At 37.3% G+C, this 19,881-nt stretch overlaps 3 protein-coding genes across 4 annotated transcripts in view; all 3 read right to left on the minus strand.

The window, feature by feature from the left end:
* Window positions 1-3,811, minus strand: part of LOC136825359 (uncharacterized) — an 87,252-nt gene extending 83,441 nt beyond the window's left edge. For both annotated transcript variants that reach the window (XM_067081616.1, XM_067081618.1), the window contains exon 1: window positions 3,545-3,811. In XM_067081616.1, the coding sequence (XP_066937717.1) occupies window positions 3,545-3,640 (96 nt within the window). In that variant the 5' untranslated portion in view covers window positions 3,641-3,811. The remainder of the gene's footprint in view (window positions 1-3,544) is intronic.
* Window positions 3,812-7,361: 3,550 nt separating this feature from the next.
* Window positions 7,362-10,637, minus strand: Elp6 (Elongator complex protein 6). Its single transcript, XM_067081624.1, has 2 exons — window positions 10,499-10,637; window positions 7,362-8,274 (listed from the first exon to the last, which is right to left on the minus strand). The coding sequence occupies exon 2, from the start codon at window positions 8,269-8,271 to the stop codon at window positions 7,471-7,473; it is 801 nt and encodes a 266-aa protein (XP_066937725.1). The 5' UTR covers window positions 8,272-8,274; window positions 10,499-10,637; the 3' UTR covers window positions 7,362-7,470.
* Window positions 10,638-14,770: 4,133 nt separating this feature from the next.
* On the minus strand, window positions 14,771-19,124 carry LOC136825364 (uncharacterized). The gene is made up of 2 exons (XM_067081625.1): window positions 18,670-19,124; window positions 14,771-16,476 (listed from the first exon to the last, which is right to left on the minus strand). Exons 1-2 carry the CDS (start codon window positions 19,018-19,020, stop codon window positions 16,033-16,035), a joined length of 795 nt encoding a protein of 264 aa, XP_066937726.1. The 5' UTR covers window positions 19,021-19,124; the 3' UTR covers window positions 14,771-16,032.
* Window positions 19,125-19,881: the final 757 nt, after the last annotated feature.

Below are 19,881 nucleotides of genomic sequence, written 5' to 3' on the forward strand. Positions count from 1 at the left end.
TAATGTGTTCAAACTTGGCACTGCATGCCAGCAGTGTTCTCAGTTATTTTTAAATGTGATAAACTAAAAACACTTATTGTTATGGCAAGTAGCCTACACCTAACTGAAAAAAATTTTTTTAATCACCCCCACCCTGTACTACAACTTTGGCTTGCATGGCACAATGGTGTTCTTTCTACAAGTATATTATGCGATTCTAGCTGCAGCTGTTGTATTCCTTGTAATGACTTTTGTCTCCTGTACAATATGAATATTTTCTTGTTTTGACCTGTTCTTATATAAATTTTCATTATTTTGCACTTAAGTTCAGTAAACATCATTTCTGCATCAAATTTTATATCATGTCATAGGAGCAGATTAAACATTTTCTCTACCTGGGAATACTTAAATCTGGTTATTTTCTGCTACACAACTGTGGAAAAGCACTAGTTACATATGTTTTAAAATAAGCCAGTGTTTTCAATTCCAAGATATAAGAATGTCATCAGAATTTATTTATGGAAGTTTGCATAATTATCAATAGTTCTAATGCACAACACCAAACTTTTAATGACTTGCTAATTTATCAAATCAATTTACAAATATAAAGAGCATTTAAAGATTTTTGCATTTACATTTTTTATTGCTATTGTTACTGTCAGTGTATCTACTACAACAAATAACTCATATTTAAGAGGAAGGTTGAGATGGTAAGTCCTAAGCCTAGGAAGTTACTTATCTTCCGAAGCTCAGAACAAGATATATTCATTGCACATACTTATATGGGCCAGTGGTAAGAAAGTTTGGCTATAGGCTGTACAACAGCAAATCTAAACATATAGTACTCTTTACCTATTACTGTTACACAAAAAACTATTATATACAGTGCAGAAGGGATATACCATTTTATTACATAGGGATTATTTTTATTATCATGGCAGCTTCATAACCTAAACTTAATTGCCCTGTTTAAGTGATCTTTAAACTGCTCAAGTCTTCCTCTTTATGATCAAAATTTAGAATACTCTCCTTGTCCTTATTTTCCTAACTATTTTGTTCATCCAGCCTTCCACCCCTTTGCTTTGCTTTCCAACTATTTTGTCCCCATCAGTAATGGACCAGACATTCAATCACTCTGTTGCCAAATAAGACCAAAACCCTAATGTTTTTCTAACTGTATAACAAAGGACCTTTGTATTCTAGTTCTAACATTTTTCAGTTAATCCACCCATCTTTTAAATTCTTTGATCTTTTCCTTTCAGAAGTAGGCTCAGAATCTTCAGAATCAGAATCTTCAGAAACAGGATCCTCAGAAACAGGTTCTTCCGAAACAGGATCTTCAGGGAAGGGATCTTCTGAAACAGGATCTTCAGGAAAGGGATCTTCTGAAACAGGATCTTCAGAATCTTCGAAACAGGATCTTCAGGAAAGGGATTTCCGACTCTTCCCGACAGGTCTTCCGACCAGGATCTTCCGGTCTTCTGAAACAGGATCTTCCAAAACAGGATCCATCTGCTCCTAACCGGGATCTTCCGGATAACAATCTGGACCGGGATCTTCCGACCTGGATCTTCCTAAAACTTCAGCAGGAAAGCTGTTCACTGTTCCCTCCAAATGGAAAACCTGATTTACTGTTCCAGTCTGGTCCAGCTCCTAAAAGTGAACCATCTGCTCCTAACCCAGAACAATCTGGTCCAGCTCCTAAAACTGATCAAACTGTTCCTGTTCCCAAAACTGAACAATCTGTTCCAGTTCCTACCCCTCAACAACCTGTTCCTAAACTTCAACTATCTGTTCCAGTTCCTAACCCTCACCAACCTGCTCCTAAACTTCAACAATCTGTTCCAGTTCCTACCCCTTAACAACCTGCTCCTAAACTTCAACAATCTGTTCCAGTTCCTATCCCTCAACAGCCTGCTCCTAAACTTCAACAATCTGTTCCAGTTCCTAGCACTCGACAACCTGTTCCAACTACTACTACACCTAGAAAACTTATTCTGAATCCTAAACAAATATTGGGATAAGGTTCTGGACCTGAACGGCTGAACTTCTTTAAGATGGCCAACAGTTCAACCACTTGATGTTCTAAAAAGAATCTTAATTTGCTGGAAACATTTTATTTGCTGATTCTTAAATTACCAACTTTTGTAACTTTTCAAAACTGCTTTTAAATTTATTTATGTGCATTACTAATATGTTTCATCAACTGTTGAAAAGCTAATTTCTCTTCCAATAAAGCAAAATTTTATGCCCTTTTTATATTTCCATTTATCCTTATTCTTTTAAGTCAAGTTTCAAAGATTAAATTTCTGTGAAAATATATACTTGACAGAAAATGTGCAGCTGAACAACACTAGGTCTATGGTCTTAAGCCTTGGGGAAAAACAAATGGTCATTAATTTGAGGCTTATTAAGATTTACTAATTGATTCTTCAATAATTCTACAGCTGACTTTTCAAGAAAAGTTCACAATGACCACCAAAAATCCGTGAGGCTATAGCCTTCACACTTGGTAAAATTTTGTATTGATTCCAATACTACTGTAGCACAGGCTATTTCATAATATTGAGATTTTGCAATTATATCTGTGACTGAACACCACACACCGACATAAAACAATTCCCAGCAGTGCCAGACTCATGCATGACTGTGGATGGTCATGCTAAACAGGAGTGGGGGCACCGTCCCACCTACTGTTAGGGAATTAGGCTACCTAAAAACAAGCAAGAACTACTCTTATTCATTTCAACTAAATGCTATCCTGAGTCCAAAAAGAAGCTTGCAATGGAGTCAGAGGACAAGAATATAAAGGGATGGGGTAGGGTGTGAGTAGCCTATGTACCATACAATATCCATGACATATTCTAAGTATTCTATAGACTACCATTTCCTTTTTAGTACTGTCCCTGAACTCGCTAAACTTAATATCAAACATATCTAAAATGCACATTTTTTCCGTTCTTTTATCATTATATTTTCCAAATTGGCTAAACTGGTTATTACAAATACATATTGCAGTTTCAATTTATGGTGGAATATATACAACTTTGTATAAAACACACAAATATTGTCTCCAATCCCTAGGTATAGTAACTCAGAACTATTTCATATTTCCTTGGAAACTTTCAAATTGTACAAAGGCAAATGCCACAAAGGAAAAAATGAAATGGCGTGGTTGCTAGGTCTTTCGACACAACAGTCCTTTACTAGCAGTCTGCTATTGAAGGACAGTTGTGTTGAAAGGCATAAAACATCGACTTTTCCAGTTTTTAAAGTATAAAAGGACCTAAAATCAGTAACCACGCAACTTGACCACTAAACTCATACTCATTTCATGTCAAATAAGTGAAACTCCGCCCAGCCCCGCCCACCCCCCACCCACCGCCCTTAAACTTAACACTGTGACGTCACGGCACGACCAATGGCACCTGCCTAGGGCCACACTTGTATAGGGGTAGCTTAACCCGAGCCTGAATACTGAAAGAGCGAATAACCTTCCCAAAATTAATGCAAAATAATAATAAAAATGCTGTAAATAAACAATAAATACAAAATGAACACTTACGCCCTCTTTAGGGTTGACAGACGACACTATCGGCCTATGTCTGCTTGCAGCTCCATTGTAAAGCGGATACCGGACTATTTTGCTGCTTTTTTCCATCACAAAATACAGAAAATGGTAAAATAATTTACGTTTAGCTACTATTTACACGTTATTTAACGGATTTAAACGAGAAAATACACTACAAAGAACGAGCACTCTTTCACTTCACAAAGCACAGTCAAACACTGACCTGAATGAATCCTTCAACCCAGAGAGGGCAGTGAAGGCGGGAGGGTGGACAGTTGTACCAACCCCCTACTTGACCGAAAGCAGTACAAACATTTATTATTCTAGCAATAAAGCCACTCACTTACAATCATAACTCATCAAATGACACCTGCTACTAATGTGAAGCCATAAAAAAATAAAAATCGACACAATCCCAGTGATAAATCAATAATAATACCACCACCATGTTGGTATTAATGTTCACCATCTCGGAAATTTTATCCCAAAAGCGCCTTAACGAACTCTCACGGGTCAAAATCATTTATATAACTAATCTAACCCTGATGTCGGTCCCTTTAAATGTCCTTGGACGGAAGTCGACACGAATCTACGGCTTTATTTTAAAAATTTAATGGATTTGGTTATATTAAAGGCTTCTAATATTGTACCAAACCGTGTTGGTTCTGGCATTCCTCCACATAGGTCTAGACATCGTCATCCCAAAGAATGTTTAAGATCCACCAATAGTTCGGAATTTTCAGCTTAAATCATTATGGGTCCTAAATCATGGTCGTCCCCTGGTCTTCAGGGTACAGTAGGGTTACTGGGAAGGGTTGAGACAGAGTAGAATAGGAATAATTATGTAAAGAAGCTCGCCGCAGCTAGAGCCATTTGTACTCCATTGGTAAACCAGAATGTCTGAATGCGTGCATGGTTACTTAAACTACGGAAGTTATGATAAAGATTATCAACAGGAAGAGCTCTTGAAATCTTACAATCAGAGCTGTGTGTCATTGTCATTAATTTTCGTATTAATTTAAAATCTTTTCTACGAGCTTTAATCAAAGATGGCGTTCAGTGAATCTTGCACTATAGGCCTAGTGATTCTATTAATATAAACTTACACGACAGCCATAAGCTTCGCTTTCCGGAACTGTGGGTGAAACGTTTCCAACCCGTGCTGGCCTGGAACTGGAATTTCCAGAAGCTTATGGAGAACCTCTGCACAGAAAGAAAGAGAGAGGGAGATTGACTTTTTGCAAATTGAGAATTAAGTAATATTGTTTATGTCACCTGCTTGTTCAGAGATTGAAAACATTCAACATTTTGAGAGGCTTTGCATTACAGTTAGGTCCGATGGGACTAATGCAGTTTATCTCTCTCTCTCTCTCTCACGCATTTATATCTCTCGACTTCTGCTTTATCTGCAGCCTCACTAAGAAGCTCGTATAGGAATTTCTGCATTTGCCTACTGTTTTCTGTAATTCTGAATGTCCTGAATTTCATCCATCTCTGTACTGCACCGAATATTAAGACCAAAAAACCATATCGTAGGCCTACCTAATTTTTCACTTGCCAACTCCTACACACACCTGTTCCCCAAAATAAATAAATAAATACATGGACTCCATGTACAGTTTAAATATTGTGGTGCCATATACGTGCATGACCACACATTCTGTCAAAATTTAACTTTTTATATTCAATCTCATGTTCACAAGGCCATCCATAGCTTAACATACCATAAAAAGGCCCTAGGAATTTGCTAGCACCTAAAAATGGGAGAGGAAAACAGTGCAACATAGCTAACCACCCTTGCTGTCAAGCCAGTCCAAACCTTTTACCAAGACCTGGATGGGGTTACAACATTTACTTGTAATTTGTAAGTTACAAAGACCTCTGGAGTGGAGTTTAACATTCTGAGGTAGAAACTCTTGACCTCAGAAAGAAAATGAAACAAAAGAAAGCTTACTCAGCCTACCAAAATTCCTTGATGTGTTTTTGACTCAGCCTCTTACCAAAGGAGGGACTTCATAAGTTTCTCTACTGGATGCCTTCATATTTTTGCGAGTTATTGCTAATCTTGAACCAAATGCAGTGATTAGATGGCTAAATAGGTCCTCTTCTGGGTAATATAGCCTACACACCTGCAAACCAACAAAATTAAACGACTCCATCAGCCTTACACTAACCTCATTTCATGCACACAAAGTATTTTTACACTGGTTCATTGATTAGTACGATTTAATCTTTATAAAAAGGAAATAGTATTTCACCATATCTTTTACCTTGCACACAAGCACCTATTTTTATTAACGTATTGAACTCAGCCACTACATACAGTAAAGGTTAATTAGGCCTACCTTGACCTGTTCTGTGTATGCCTCTTATAGTCTAGGATAACCTACATAAAAACGGACATCATGATTATGGCATTTCTTTATTACTGCGGGTACTACTATTATTATTAATATTAACAATTCAAATAATGGTTGATTGTGACTACTGTACATCAACACAACCTTTGCATCAACCAGGCAGTTTGAGGCAGGAAGCCACCAGCCGACACATAGCAAGACTCATGATGTCACCGTGATCGCTTTCCTGCTTGGCAACGCAATCTAAATATCCCCATAACCTATTATCAATCCACAGTACTCTGTACTTTGTTGCAATCATGTTCTGCGTAAGGGCAAAACATTAATGGTCTTACATAATCTTGGCAGGGACAGCACTGTCTGATGAAAAAGAAAAATATCTGATTGTCTCTTTACCTTCTGTGATGAACTGACAACTCCTGATTAACACATGTCTTACAGAAAAGGGGATACACTTGGCCCCCTGTTTACACTGGTAATAGGTTCCAAGATCCCCTGTGTTAACGTGAAACTGTGCATAATTGCACAGTCCTTGTGTAACAGAGAACTATACACATAGAAATCAAATAAAAAACCTGTCTGTGTCAATATAAACCCCAACATACATCTTGTAACAACCATTTGAAGTTTTGTAAGGTGTAAAATAAAGCCATGCATATTGTATAGTACTGACACAAATTATTTTTAATTCCTGAAGATAAATTCTTGGCACTATCATTTATTTATTTACTACTAATAAAATCACTACAACTCGACACTTCAGTACTTCCTTGATGGACTTAATTTTCTAATTTGAAGTTATAAGAATAAAAAGCTATGCCTGTTTGGAATGCTCAATATCCACAGGGTTTCGATAAATATTGGTAGGCTATCTCATATAACACATCATCGATCCCAAGTTTCAGAATTGTCTGTGTTCACATACAGTGGTATCAAAAGCAGCTTCCATTATTGGAGTCAGCAACAATTGCATAAATTCAAATCCTTTTTGGATGTACTCTATTGAAATAATGAAACTAATGTATACAGTAACTCTTACACTGGCATTCAAATTAAGCAGGAATGAGCAGCTGAGAACTTCATTAGCAAAGAAACTCTACTTCTGTTAAAATGCGTAGAGAGGTCACTTATACCATAATATATTCAAATTCTGACACAACAACAGGAGCATCACCACTGCCTCTGTTAAAAATAAAAATATATCATCGGCCCTACTACCACAAACACAAGCAAAGAAGGAATTAATTGCTACCATTTGTTATTTAATGTTTTCGTTAAACAGGTCATATGCCTTTAGAATTTTGTAGATACCTAGGCACGTCACAGCCTAACTTATACGGCTCAGCATGCGCTAAACAGCATTTCAAGGCTTTGTGCATAAGTAGAATACGAGACTTGACCAATGTATACATACAGTAATAGTTTAATAGTTTTTGGACTAATGAAACACATTTCAAAAAATGAAAACAACTGTAATGAAACATAATTAAAACAAATCATATAACTACCTCCATTGTGCAATGTTTGCCTAAATGAGAAAAGTTTTCTTTGGACATAGTTTCACAATACACTAGCTGATGTGCCCGGGGCAAATAATTTGATATTTTTGTCCTCCATCTTGTACTGGAAAAGCTGAACGTCAGGTAGTGCATGATGAGGAGATGTATGATTGAAGATGAATCTTAGATTTCCGTGTATCTCGCGGGAGAACCCTGTACTCAAGGCTTCCAGCGACATATGGACCACACAACACTGAGCTAAACTATTTATAATAAGGCTTGCATCTTCATCTTTCCCACAGGATTTTGTCACTATGACTAAAACACCTAAATAGTCAGAATTATTATTACCTTCAATCAGAGTCCTGCAGTAATTGACAAATATTTCAATTTGACTTGAAAGAACACCCAAATTCAAAAGGGAACTCACTCCGTCGATTACCAAAACAAAACGTTCGTCGTTCTCCCTCCAGGGCTCTACAGTTCTCCTAATCACATGGTATAAATTTCTCAAGGGTTGTTCAGAAGGCTCTAAAATAAAGCTGAAGGGATGGTCTGCCTCTTGAAAATCATTTTTAAGAACTTCGGACATAAGCTTTAGTCCTTCTATCACTTTGACTTTACCTTCGGCTGCTTGCTGTCTCAAGTTTACTCCAAACTTACTCCCAATATTGCAATAATGTCCCCAAGTGTGCTGCAGGGAAACAAAGCACACGTGACGATTGTCTGCGACTCCGAATGACAAAAAGTGTGAGACGAGACCAGATGCAGATGAAGTAGCAGATTCTGATATCAAGAATGAACCACCATCTGCTATTCTGACACCACCTCCTTCCAATGCATTCTTGATGGAGTCAAACATTTTCTGAAAAATAAATGAAGATGTTAGATACTGTACCACATGTGAAATTTGTATTGTGTACTTTAAAAATTACATGAATGAGGGTGGAGTATACTGTAAATATAATAAATCTTCAAAATCACAATTTTTTCAGCTGGAAGGCTAATGCACACAAAACAGCGCACTAAATATAACAACTCAGGTGTTTGAGTAATGCTAGGAATAAACATGTAACTGACAGAGCATTTAATATAATAATAAACTGACTGATAAGTGAAGCAAAAAGTATCATATACAGTGTTATAAAATGATGCTAGATTTTTAAATTCACAAAATTTCATCATTTTCACATGCTACATTGCTAATGCCCATTTGCATACTAGATATTTCCGAGGGAAAAATGGGCTGAGTTTGAAAATTCAGGAACTTTACTGTCAGAAATTTCAAGTTTCTGTGTACTAAAAAGATAACATAAACTTTACCCTATAAAACAGAAAATAAAATATGTCACAAAAAAACTGCTGCATGAAGTATCTGACGTGTACTTAACAGTTCAAGAAGAATGTCATGGGATTATAGAAATCATAAAAAACATCAACTATGAAATTGGTAAAATAACAAAGCCTTCATATGGTATGCTATTCAGTACATTATGTCACATTTTATTAAAAAAAAAAGTTAACCCAACTAGACATTCTTCTATGCACAATGCCATGTTACGGGGGGAGTTCAAGGGGGCAGAATCCCAGGGTCAAATCAGGGCATGGCACCCTAGGATAGGTTAGGTTAGGCTGCATCCCTGTTGAAGTATGTCTTTGATCTGCTTCTAAGCAGGCTGTGACCCACAGAAATTGACCTAAGATGTGCAAAAAAACAACAAAATCAGCACTGAATCAACAACTTCCTTTGCTTAAAGCTATCATAAAATAAACATAACATTAAGCTAGGCTAGCCTACCCATATTTAGCATGCATCAGAAAATTATAGGCTATCAGCAACTGCACCACATATTTACCCAATTTGAACCCTGTTGAGGTTCACCTTTTCACTTTCACAAGTCAAAAACTGTGGTGTCCCAAATCTTTCCTTAGCGCAACCTATACCTTGTTAGGCTGGTGAACAGGTGTATATCGATGATCAGGGGGTATGGTAGGCTCCATGAAGATGGATACAATTTTATCTTGTAAGCTAGCCTGGCCTAAAGAGTAGAATGCCGAGTGAGAGGTCACGACTTACTTTGGGGGACGGGGGCGAAGGGGGCCCTACTAGTCAATGTAAAGCATGGGTTCCAAAGGTTTGGTTAGGGGAGCAGAGGCAGAGTAGGGAGACAGGTGTAGGCTAGGTATTGGAAATCCGACCAAGAAAATGGGCCAAACATAACCTTTCCCAGAAAGCTGTGTCCTGACCCAACCAGACCTCACCTTCCTAACCTGACTCAAGGTGCCGTGCCCTGACCTGGCCTTTGTTCCCCCCCCACCAAGAAGCCCCAAAGCAACAATGAATATCGGAAGCAGATCGGCAGGACTAAATTTCTGTTCTGACACCTGGTCTGGCGCTGGCTAAACCTAACCAAAACATGGTATTTCTAAGCTCTAGTTCCGCACAGACTGTATGGAACGGTTGCGCAAATAAGCGAGAAGTTAGGGAGCCGTACGTTCAAGAAGGGATTGACTAAGGAAATCTGTCATAAAAGGAACCATACTACCCTACCTAACCTAACCTAGTAGGCTGTGTTACTTAGCCAGGGGCCAGGACCCCCCCCCACTGAAGGAAACTCCACTTTTTTACCAGTAATACCCCTGTACCACTGCGCATGAGCGACAGCAAAAATATAATCAGTTCCGAGGCTATTTACAAGTTAATTACAATCGAGCGACAAAAAATAACGCTAAATTCTTGATAATTAACCAAAATACTATACAAAAGGTCAATTTCCAAGGTAATACCCGACGAGGATAATACCTAGTTCTCCCCAAAACATTAACCTAACCTTTCCTAGAGCATCGTGCCCTGGTTTAACCAGAACTTGCCTTCCTAATCTGACTTAAGGCGCTGTGGGTGCCCTGACCACCCCGAAAGTAACACTTAAATATGGAGCACTTGGGCTGGCATAGGGTATCCCTTTGTGGTAGGTCAACAAGGGCCTTGCTTGACCCAGCTTACTTCTAGAATAAGCAGAGCTTCTAACTTTACACATTTAGCTTAAAACATCCTATATTTCTATAGATAATTCACTAATTATACGTACTTTTCACTTGTAAGTTTTCAGTAACGTAGTGGTAGTGTTGTTGTAGTAAAATAATAGTACTCAATAATAGTAATTCATCGTGACAAATAAATCTGAATGAATGTTTACATCGTAGTAGTAGTAGTAGTCGGAATTTGCCTTTGAATGAGGTCGCTTCTTTATAACGGCTCCTCAAATTTTGCGCCATATCCAGTTCTCCGCGTTTATTTTCTTCTATTTTGTGTCTTATTTTCTTATTTTCTGTAAACATTTCATAAAATGATTACTCAATTCTTTAATTTATCCTTGTTGAACTGTATTAGCTCGCAAAAGAGTTGAGATAGAAGTTATAATATCACAACTAATCTTTCGATGATTATAGTTATCACAAAATAAGTTTAATAAATTGGTATTAATTTGATATACTGAAACAGTTTTGATGGAATTGTAATAATAATTATGTGAGTCTACAAACAATCATTTTCATAAGTCATCAATAGCTTTCATTTGTTTTAAAATGATGATAATATTAAACATACGAACGAGTACAAGTACTTCAAGTGTTGTTAGAAAGTGTTAAGTGCGTCGATAAAGTAGATATTTAACAATTCTTAATGTTAGTTCTTTAATGCCCGTTAAATAAGACAAAATATTACGTCACAACCAATATTTAAGTGCTTATGCCTACGTATTCATTCATAAGCAAAGTGGCGAGTTTACAGTACAAGTGTTTCGTTATGGCTAAATGTATTAGGTCCTATATACCCTCCCTAGGGGATCACAGACGTCCTCCAGCGGAAGAGGTACCAGAGGAACCTTCCGAAGGGGAAATGAAGAAGACTCGCATCAAACAAGGTAAGAGTAGGCCAACAGGGTGTAGAGGCATTTGTTATGTACTGTTCTGGAATCTGTGATGAGCTTTGCCTTAGGAGGTTAGGTCTAAAAGTCAGGCTAGGATAGGATGCTCCCCATGAGGTGACCCGTGGGGTAAAGACACCTCCCCCTGCCCCTGTCCGGTTAATGAGGGCATAGGATGCCATGTAGAACCTAGGTTAGATTAGGTTAAGGAAAGTTAGGTAAGGAGTAGTAGGTTTAAAGGGTAAGCTATACTCGTACAGTACATTTTATGGGATTATCGTTCCCTTCAATAATTATTGTTAATTTTTTGTATTTTTTCATGTTATTTTCCATTATATCCCATAAAAAACTCACTAGTGGCGTCACATAGTTAGATTCTACAGACCAGGTTTTTAATCTAAGCAAAAATTAGCTTTCTTTGTATTTATGTAGCCTAACCTAAGGCCATGTTTGAGTGTTTAGTTTAGCATACTTATTTTTTTTAATCCTGTATAAGAGGACCTTTTTATAAAAATTTTAAAAGGTTAAAATATTATTAAGGCCTTTTTATTACTATCACATATTTAACAATCCGTAATGTTAAAGCGTAGCCTAATCTAACATATCTGTATTGAGTACCTATAGATATTTTGAGGTCTGTTGATGGAATTTAAATTTTACAATGTGGGTTCTAGTCTTTAACTCGGAAGCCTTGTGTTGTAAATCTTATCTTGCATTCACCTCTTAATTTTAATTTCTGGAGGGTTATAGAGCATTTCCTTCACATTTTGTTTAACTGTGACTAGTAAGCAAAGATTGTTAGATTAATGTACAAAGTTAGAAATGAAATTACAAAAAAAAAATGTTTGATTCGGTGTTTATTGTCTTTGTAATGGGGTTTGTTAGCTTAACTAATAAAAAATCTTTGTATATGTATATATATATTTATATATATATACATCTATAAATATATATGTATATATATATGTAGTGTATTATATTTATATATGTATGTGTGCATATTTTTGTGTGTACTGGGCCCATCATTGATTTAGGGACCAAGTTTACACAAGATTTCAAAATGGTGTAAGCTATGTATATCTTTCCTTCAATATTTTGAATCCATTCAGTAATTTTTTTTTTAGTTAATTTTTATCGGAAGGCTCATGTTTATGAACTGTAGGGAGTAGGCGTGAATCTCTTTTATGTGAAGTTCTCAGGACGTGAAAAGCAGCCTTAATTCTGCAATTCAGAAAATTTGTCAGGAATGCAATATTTGCAGTATTTGGACTGTTTTTATTGTAGTTTTGCAGCAACAGTTCAAATTTGTACCAAAAAATTTTTTCATGCAAATTGCAGTGTCAGATTTTATTATCATTTTTAATTTTGCCACAAAGTTCTAATATTTATTCAAGTTGTCTAAGTTTCACCAGATTCCATTTTCTCGCTTATAGTTTTACATAAGATTGCATTTCCAGTTTAATAAAGTAAGTCTCCCCTCTGCTACTTAAAGAAGAAAGATATAAAAATACTATTACTGTACTCTACTTACATAGATTTATGGCTACAGCAAATATTTTAAAATTAAAAGCTAGACACATGCATATAGTGTAAATGGAAATAGGTTAATATTTTTGTGTTAATTTGGAAGTACATAATATTATTTTTTTTAAATATATATATATATATATATATATATATATATATATATATATATATATATATATATATATATATATTTACATTTACTTATATTTAAATTCATATACATATACATATATTTAAATACATATACATACATACATATATATATATATATATATATATATATATATATATATATATATATATATATATATATATACACACACACAAAATATTACTTCATCTATCATGTTTTCTGATTCATTAAATGCCTTCGCAGTCAACAAAGGCATCATCAGTCATGTCCATGTTTACATTGTGTCAATACCCTAACCTTCTTCTTCTGTGTATTTCATGTAATAATTTATCAGTTTGGTCAGTGATGTTTGAATTTGCATATTCTGTTATTTCGTCAAAACAGGGTTTATACATTCGTGTATTATTCGTAATCAGTTTGAAACATCGCGAAACCGTTCGTGAATTGTTATCGAAAACTCGAAATTGTGGATTTAATATATATTTTCGTCTGAGGAGAAAAAATTTATTTAGATAAATCCGTATAACGAAAGTTTTTCTCGTTATGTTTAGCAAAACGAAGCAATAAAACAATTCTAGCTTGTGTGTGTGTGTGCGCGTGTATGAGAGAGAGAGAGAGAGAGAGAGAGAGAGAGAGAGAGAGAGAGAGAGAGAGAGAGACCCAGCCAGATTGCTCTTAGTGCTCGCCATACATACAAAAGCGAAACTGTGAAATAAAATAATCCTATCGTCTATGTATGTGTGTAAGAGAGAGAGAGAGAGAGAGAGAGAGAGAGAGAGAGAGAGCGCTATAGCCAGTAGTGCCCGCCATACCTACTAAGCCAGGCCGGACGTATCAATATTCCTCATAATTGGCCATCTCTGCCCACGTACCATCACCCGGCAATCGAAAAATAATGACCGTCATCATCTCCTGTTCTACTTTCAAACCACGGAGGAAATTACTCTTTATAGAGGCCATTGTACGTATTTAAATGTATTTAGGCCTATGAGTTTACTCTGATATGAGGTACTGTACATAGACCATGATTTTACTCTATAGGCCATTGTACGTACTTTTAAATGTACGTAGGTCAGTTATTTTATTGGTATAGGCAGTTGCACGTATTTAAATGTACGTAGGTCTAAGATTTTATTGATAGAGGCAGTTGTACGTATGTAGATGTACGTAGATCTACGAGCTTAGACTCTGATAGCGGCTATTTTACGTATTTAAATGTACGTAAGTCTATGATTTTATTGATAGAGGCAGTTGTACGTATGTAGATGTACGTAGATCTACGAGCTTAGACTCTGATAGAGGCTATTTGACGTATTTAAATGTACGTAGATCTACGATTTTATTGGCTGTTCAAACGAATAGGCCTATACATGGCATAGCACTCCCGTAGAGTCTAAATTCAATGAATAATAGGCCTATAGTGAATATACACGTTACTGCTATGAAATTTAAACTGTTATTATTATTATTATTATTATTATTATTATTATTATTATTATTATTATTATTATTATTATTATTATATTATTATAGATTCGAAATCAAAGATATAACGTGGTGACCTCTAGACTCATACCAACCAATTAAAACTCTCTCTCTCTCTCTCTCTCTCTCTCTCTCTCTCTCTCTCTCTCTCTCTCTCTCTCTCTCTAGATTCTCTCTTATTTTATTCCAGATATTGTTATTTGTCATTATCAAAGACTTAACTTTAGGTCAAACCATCATCTCATTCAGGTCGTGCACCGAGCAACATCAGGCCAGGAAAATATATAGTGTTATATAATGCAATTTATTTCCGTGGAAACTTACAGCTATGAAATGCAGGTACATTGCAGATATCACACTATGTACACTTCATATATATACATATAGGTAAAAAGAATACTTGTATAGTTATAGAAATAACACACGTATATATATACACACACACATACCATTGTTGCTGTAAAGGCACATTCTTCATCGTTATTAGAACGGAATATAGAATTTCGGCGTAAGGCCAAGCGCTTTGACCTATGAGGTCATTCAGCGCTGAAAGGGGAATTGCCAGTAGGAAGGTTTGAAAGGTGTAGCAGGAGGAAAACATCGCAGCTGCGTCAGACGGAAGAAAGAAAATAGGAAAGGAGGTACAGTGAAAGGAATGAAAGGGGTTGCAGCTAGGGGTCGAAGGGACGCTGCAAAGACCCTTAAGTATTGCCTACAGTGTACCGCAACAGGTGCACTGACGGCGCTACCCCCCAACGGGGATGCATTGCTATTAAAAAAAAATTATGTGCAAAAATTATGCATATATGTCTTGTCAACTCTTGCTTGCCATTATAAAAAAACTAAAATAAAAATGTTTTTTGCTTAAAACTTTTTTTTATCGGTTCTGGAAATAAAATCTTTAAAAAAAAGGCGTTGTAAGGAGTAGATTATTATAAAAATATAAAGAAAATTGTTTTTTGTGTATAACAATTTTTTTTTTTGCCATTACAAAAATAGAAATAAAGCTGTTGTTTACAACAAACTTTTTTTTTTATATAAGTTCTGGAGACGAAAAAAGACACTTTAAAAAGTACATTATTTAGGTAGATTTCACTTACGATAAAATTAATGATTATTTAAAAGACTGAATTATGCTATATAAATACGTTTATCACATAACTTCACTTTGTTTGGTTTTATGTACAACTGTGATGGCTTAGTTTACGATCTAATCTTATTTCTTATCTTTATGTCGGGATAATCCCACTTCTATAAAACAGTGCAGATAATCCCATCTCTATAAAACGGTCAAGATAATCCCACCCATATAAAACAGTCGATAATCCCACTTCTATAAAACTAGACATAGCAACATACGATTACCAAACTTAGTTGCTGTCAGGGCCAATGTTTGGGAAATTAATTAATGATTGTCTTTTCTGGCGTTACAAATGCGTGGGGAAGCAAGGTTTATTGTAGGGGGGACGCTCCCAAATCACCCCCTTCGTAAAACAACTTGGAGCAGCCTGCATTGTATGGCTCAAGGCCTACTAGACCCAGGCTTGGGTATTCACGCCGCCGAATACCCAATCCTGACGGCCTCCTGATAAGTGGGCAGGTCTGGGTCGTGGCGCCCCTCCTCTCCTTCGTCAGTATCACTCGCCACCAGAGTCACCACGCTCTGGAGATCCTGACCGCCCTCTGGAATAAGGGCTTCCTCCTCCATCCTGACGGAGGCGCTTGCTAACGTGTTAGGCTTATGATGGTGACTCTTGGGCTCCGTTGTCGTAGGGACGCTTCCGGACGCGGAGTCTCTCCCGCAGAAGTCGTACCCGAGCAACGCCGTCTCCCATTTCCGTTTGTCCCAGACTTGCTCTTCCGAAAGGGGCACAGGGCTCCCGCCGGAGCAGGAGCACTTGGCCAGGGAGGGTTTCTCTAGGTAGAGAACCTCGTAGGGCGGAGGCTCGGCCATGACCTTCTCGTACTTCGGGGGCGGGTCTGACTGCGCCGATCTCTGAAAAAAAAAAAAACCGCCGCGTCAGGAGGTGAAATCAATGTATCGACAAAAAGACAGTGCAGAAATAGCCTTAATATTAATTAATGCTTGAGATGCGTTCGTTAAATCACGTAAGCAATCATATATATGGTGTTTGTTCGACTATAATTAGTTGTAGTCATGTTGGAGAAGGGTATAGGTCTAGCAGTTGCATTCTTAAAGACACTAACTGGAGTCTAGCACTTTCTGTTGGCGCCATATCTCACTAAGGGAAAGGTGTGTGTGTATATGTATATATATATAAAGTTAGGTGCGTTTATGTGTGTCAATACGAACACATACGAACCAGTCATCATAGGCCTAAGGAATTCCTAAACAAACGAATGATTATTCTAAGCATTTTTAGAGATAGTTATTAATTCGAAAACCCTATAATTAAGAACTCAGCCTTGGGAATATTGCTTGACACGAAGGATAAGTGAACTCAAATGATGAACTAACAGAAGCGAAGGCCGAACGAAGCCGAGGAATCAATAGAGAGTTTTAAACCTTCTTGGAAACCGACCCATGACCTTGGAAACTAGTACATTGTTGCGCTAGGTGGTTTAGTGTGTGTGTGTGTTGTTTGTTTGTTTGTTTGTAAGTGTGTGTGTGTATTTACGTGTTAAAATAATTATCATACTGTAAATACTAACATACATATATAGAATATAGTACTATATATTCCTACACAAGCTAGTACGAACGAAATCCACAACCCTGTGCTAGGGGTTTTATGAGTGTAGGTGTGTAAATGTGTAGGTGTATGTGTATGTGTATACGTCTTCAAATACTTACCAGGCTATAAATATGCATGTAAATGCGCAGAAAGTAGTACCATATGTGGCTACATAAGCTAATACGAACGAAATCAACTTTGTGTTAGGGGTTTTGTGTGTATGTATATGTGTAGGTGTGTGTGTGTGTGTGTGTATTTACGTGTTAGAATACTTATCAGACTATGAATACATATTTACATACACAGAACATAGTCCTATATATCGTTACACACATTTACGAACGAAATCCACAACTCGAGTGACCACCAGTCGCAGGAAATAATTGAAGAAGCTGAAGAATTGGAGATTCACGGCAAAGAATGTGAATTCACAGACTAACAAAAAACTAAATAAAAAACTAAGCTACTGACGCAGCTTCTAAGTGGCCACAGGGAACACACACCAGAATTGCAAAAATAAAAAAAAAGGAGAAAATTGAAATCTTGCATCATACAGCACCTGTTTAATGGAGGCTGAGTGAGTGACTCGGTCCGCCTAATTTTGTGTAATTTCACGCAGCTTAGGAAGGCACGTCTCTCTCTCTCTCTCTCTCTCTCTCTCTCTCTCTCTCTCTCTCTCTCTCTCTCTCTCTCTCTCTCTCTCTCTCTCTATATATATATATATATATATATATATATATATATATATATATATATATATATATATATATATATATATATATAGGGAATGGATAAGGTCATTGTCACCCACATATCAACGCACAGTTGACTGAACATCAGCTATAAAAATTAACCTTCAGTAAATTTAACACTCATGTTTCACAAAAAAATTCCTTGGTCATCATTTAACCGTTTTGATATACAGAAAATGGCATAAAACTCTATGCACAATCTGTAAATATACACAAATCTCTATGGGCAATCTGTAAATATGAAGAACAGCCACAAAGCTCTATGCGCAGTCTGTAAATATACAAAACTCTATGCACAATCAGTAATTATACAGAAACAGCCACAAACCTCTGTGCACAGTCTGTAAATATACACAAAGCTCTGCACAATCTATAAATATACAGAAACAGCCACAGAACTTTATGCACAATTTGTAACAGACTTAGAACTATGAAAAATCTGTAAATTTACAGAACAGAAACAGCCACAAAACTATGCACCATTTGTAAATATACACACAAAACTCTATAGACAATCTGCCAATATACAGAGATAGATAAAACTATGCACAAGAAACAGACACAGAACTCTATGCACAGTCTGTAAATGTACACAATCTGTGAACATACACAAAACTCTATGCACAATCTGTAAATATCCACAAAACTCTATGCATAATCTGTAAATATACACAAAACTCTATGCACAATCTGTAAATATTCAAACAGACACATAACTGTGCAAATTCTGAGAGAACTCACCTGTGCAAACTGCCCGTGATTCTGGGTGATCCTGATCATGTGTATGACGTACCAGCCCAAAGCAGGGACGAGTAACATGAGGACCAAAGGTCCCCCTTGGTCCAGGGCCTCGAAATACCACAGGAGGACCACGGACAACACCGAGGGCATGAGGGCCAACAAGGACACGAAAACGAACCTCAGACAGGGCAGCCACATTGTGCTGCCGCTCATGCAGTAGCTCGTGTTGGTACTAAGCACGAGAGTAAGAAACACAGCGAGGTCGGTGGGTCGATTGAGAGAGAGAGAGAGAGAGAGAGAGGATATTACGATTGTAGCGTGGCACACACACTCACACACACACATACACATGCACTGTGTTGTGTGGTACTTGATGTGGTATACGTTCCCTCACTCACGTATCCACATCACCTCAGTCAGTAGTCTTGGCCAGCACTGAATCTAGAGTGGCTTAGATATCTCTCTCTCTCTCTCTCTCTCTCTCTCTCTCTCTCTCTCTCTCTCTCTCTCTCTCTCCGTTGCGTCGCTCTGCGAGGTCGTCAGTCGCTAACTGCGACAGAACTTAAGCTTAAACGTTTGTTGGTCGCTCCGTGGCTGTTGGTGGGCCGGACCAAAGCCGGCATAAAAACTAGACCTGGCTTTGAGGAAAAGAAGTATGAATTTACATTATGAGCTTAGCCAGGCATTTGGGGTTCCTGATGGGGTTTGTGGAGAGATTAGAAGTGGGGGAAGATTCAGGGTGGAATGTGGGTAATTTGGGGTTCATTTGGGGTTCCTGGTAGGGTTTGTTGAGAGGAGGGGCGAGGTTCAGGGACGGGGACCATTGAATTCGGGGTTGGTTCCTAGTGGGGTTTTTGGAGAAGTTAGAAGTGGGAGAAGGTTCAGGGTGGAGTTCAGGAAATTTGGGGTACCTGGTGGGGGTACTGAGAGGTTGGGTGTTTGGGGGAGGTTCAGGGAGGGGGGCGGTAGAGAATTTGGGGTTCCTGATAAAGTTTATGGGGAGATGGGAGTTCAGGATGGGAGACTATTGAGTTGGGGGTTCCTGGGGTTTTGTTGTGGGGTGGGAGGAAGTTCCCCATTCGCCTTATTTGTAAACTTGGAAAGTTGGAGCAATATTAAATTATGAAAATCCGTAAAAAACAAATTTAATTGATACAAGAAGCTACGCTACTTCTTTAATTCAAGAACTAGTTTATTATTATTATTATTATT

Source organism: Macrobrachium rosenbergii, chromosome 37, assembly GCF_040412425.1.
Source record: "Macrobrachium rosenbergii isolate ZJJX-2024 chromosome 37, ASM4041242v1, whole genome shotgun sequence".
Classification (NCBI taxonomy): Eukaryota; Metazoa; Arthropoda; class Malacostraca; order Decapoda; family Palaemonidae; genus Macrobrachium; species Macrobrachium rosenbergii.

Bases quoted from the DNA above. Each gene is read 5' to 3' on its own strand.
- Elp6 (XM_067081624.1), bottom strand. From the start codon at position 8,271: ATGTTTGACTCCATCAAGAATGCATTGGAAGGAGGTGGTGTCAGAATA.
- LOC136825364 (XM_067081625.1), bottom strand. From the start codon at position 19,020: ATGTGTATGTGTGTGTGTGAGTGTGTGTGCCACGCTACAATCGTAATA. The intron at 16,477-18,669 runs GTGAGTTCTCTC...TTTTTTTTTCAG, and splicing joins ATCACGGGCAGTTTGCACAG to AGATCGGCGCAGTCAGACCC.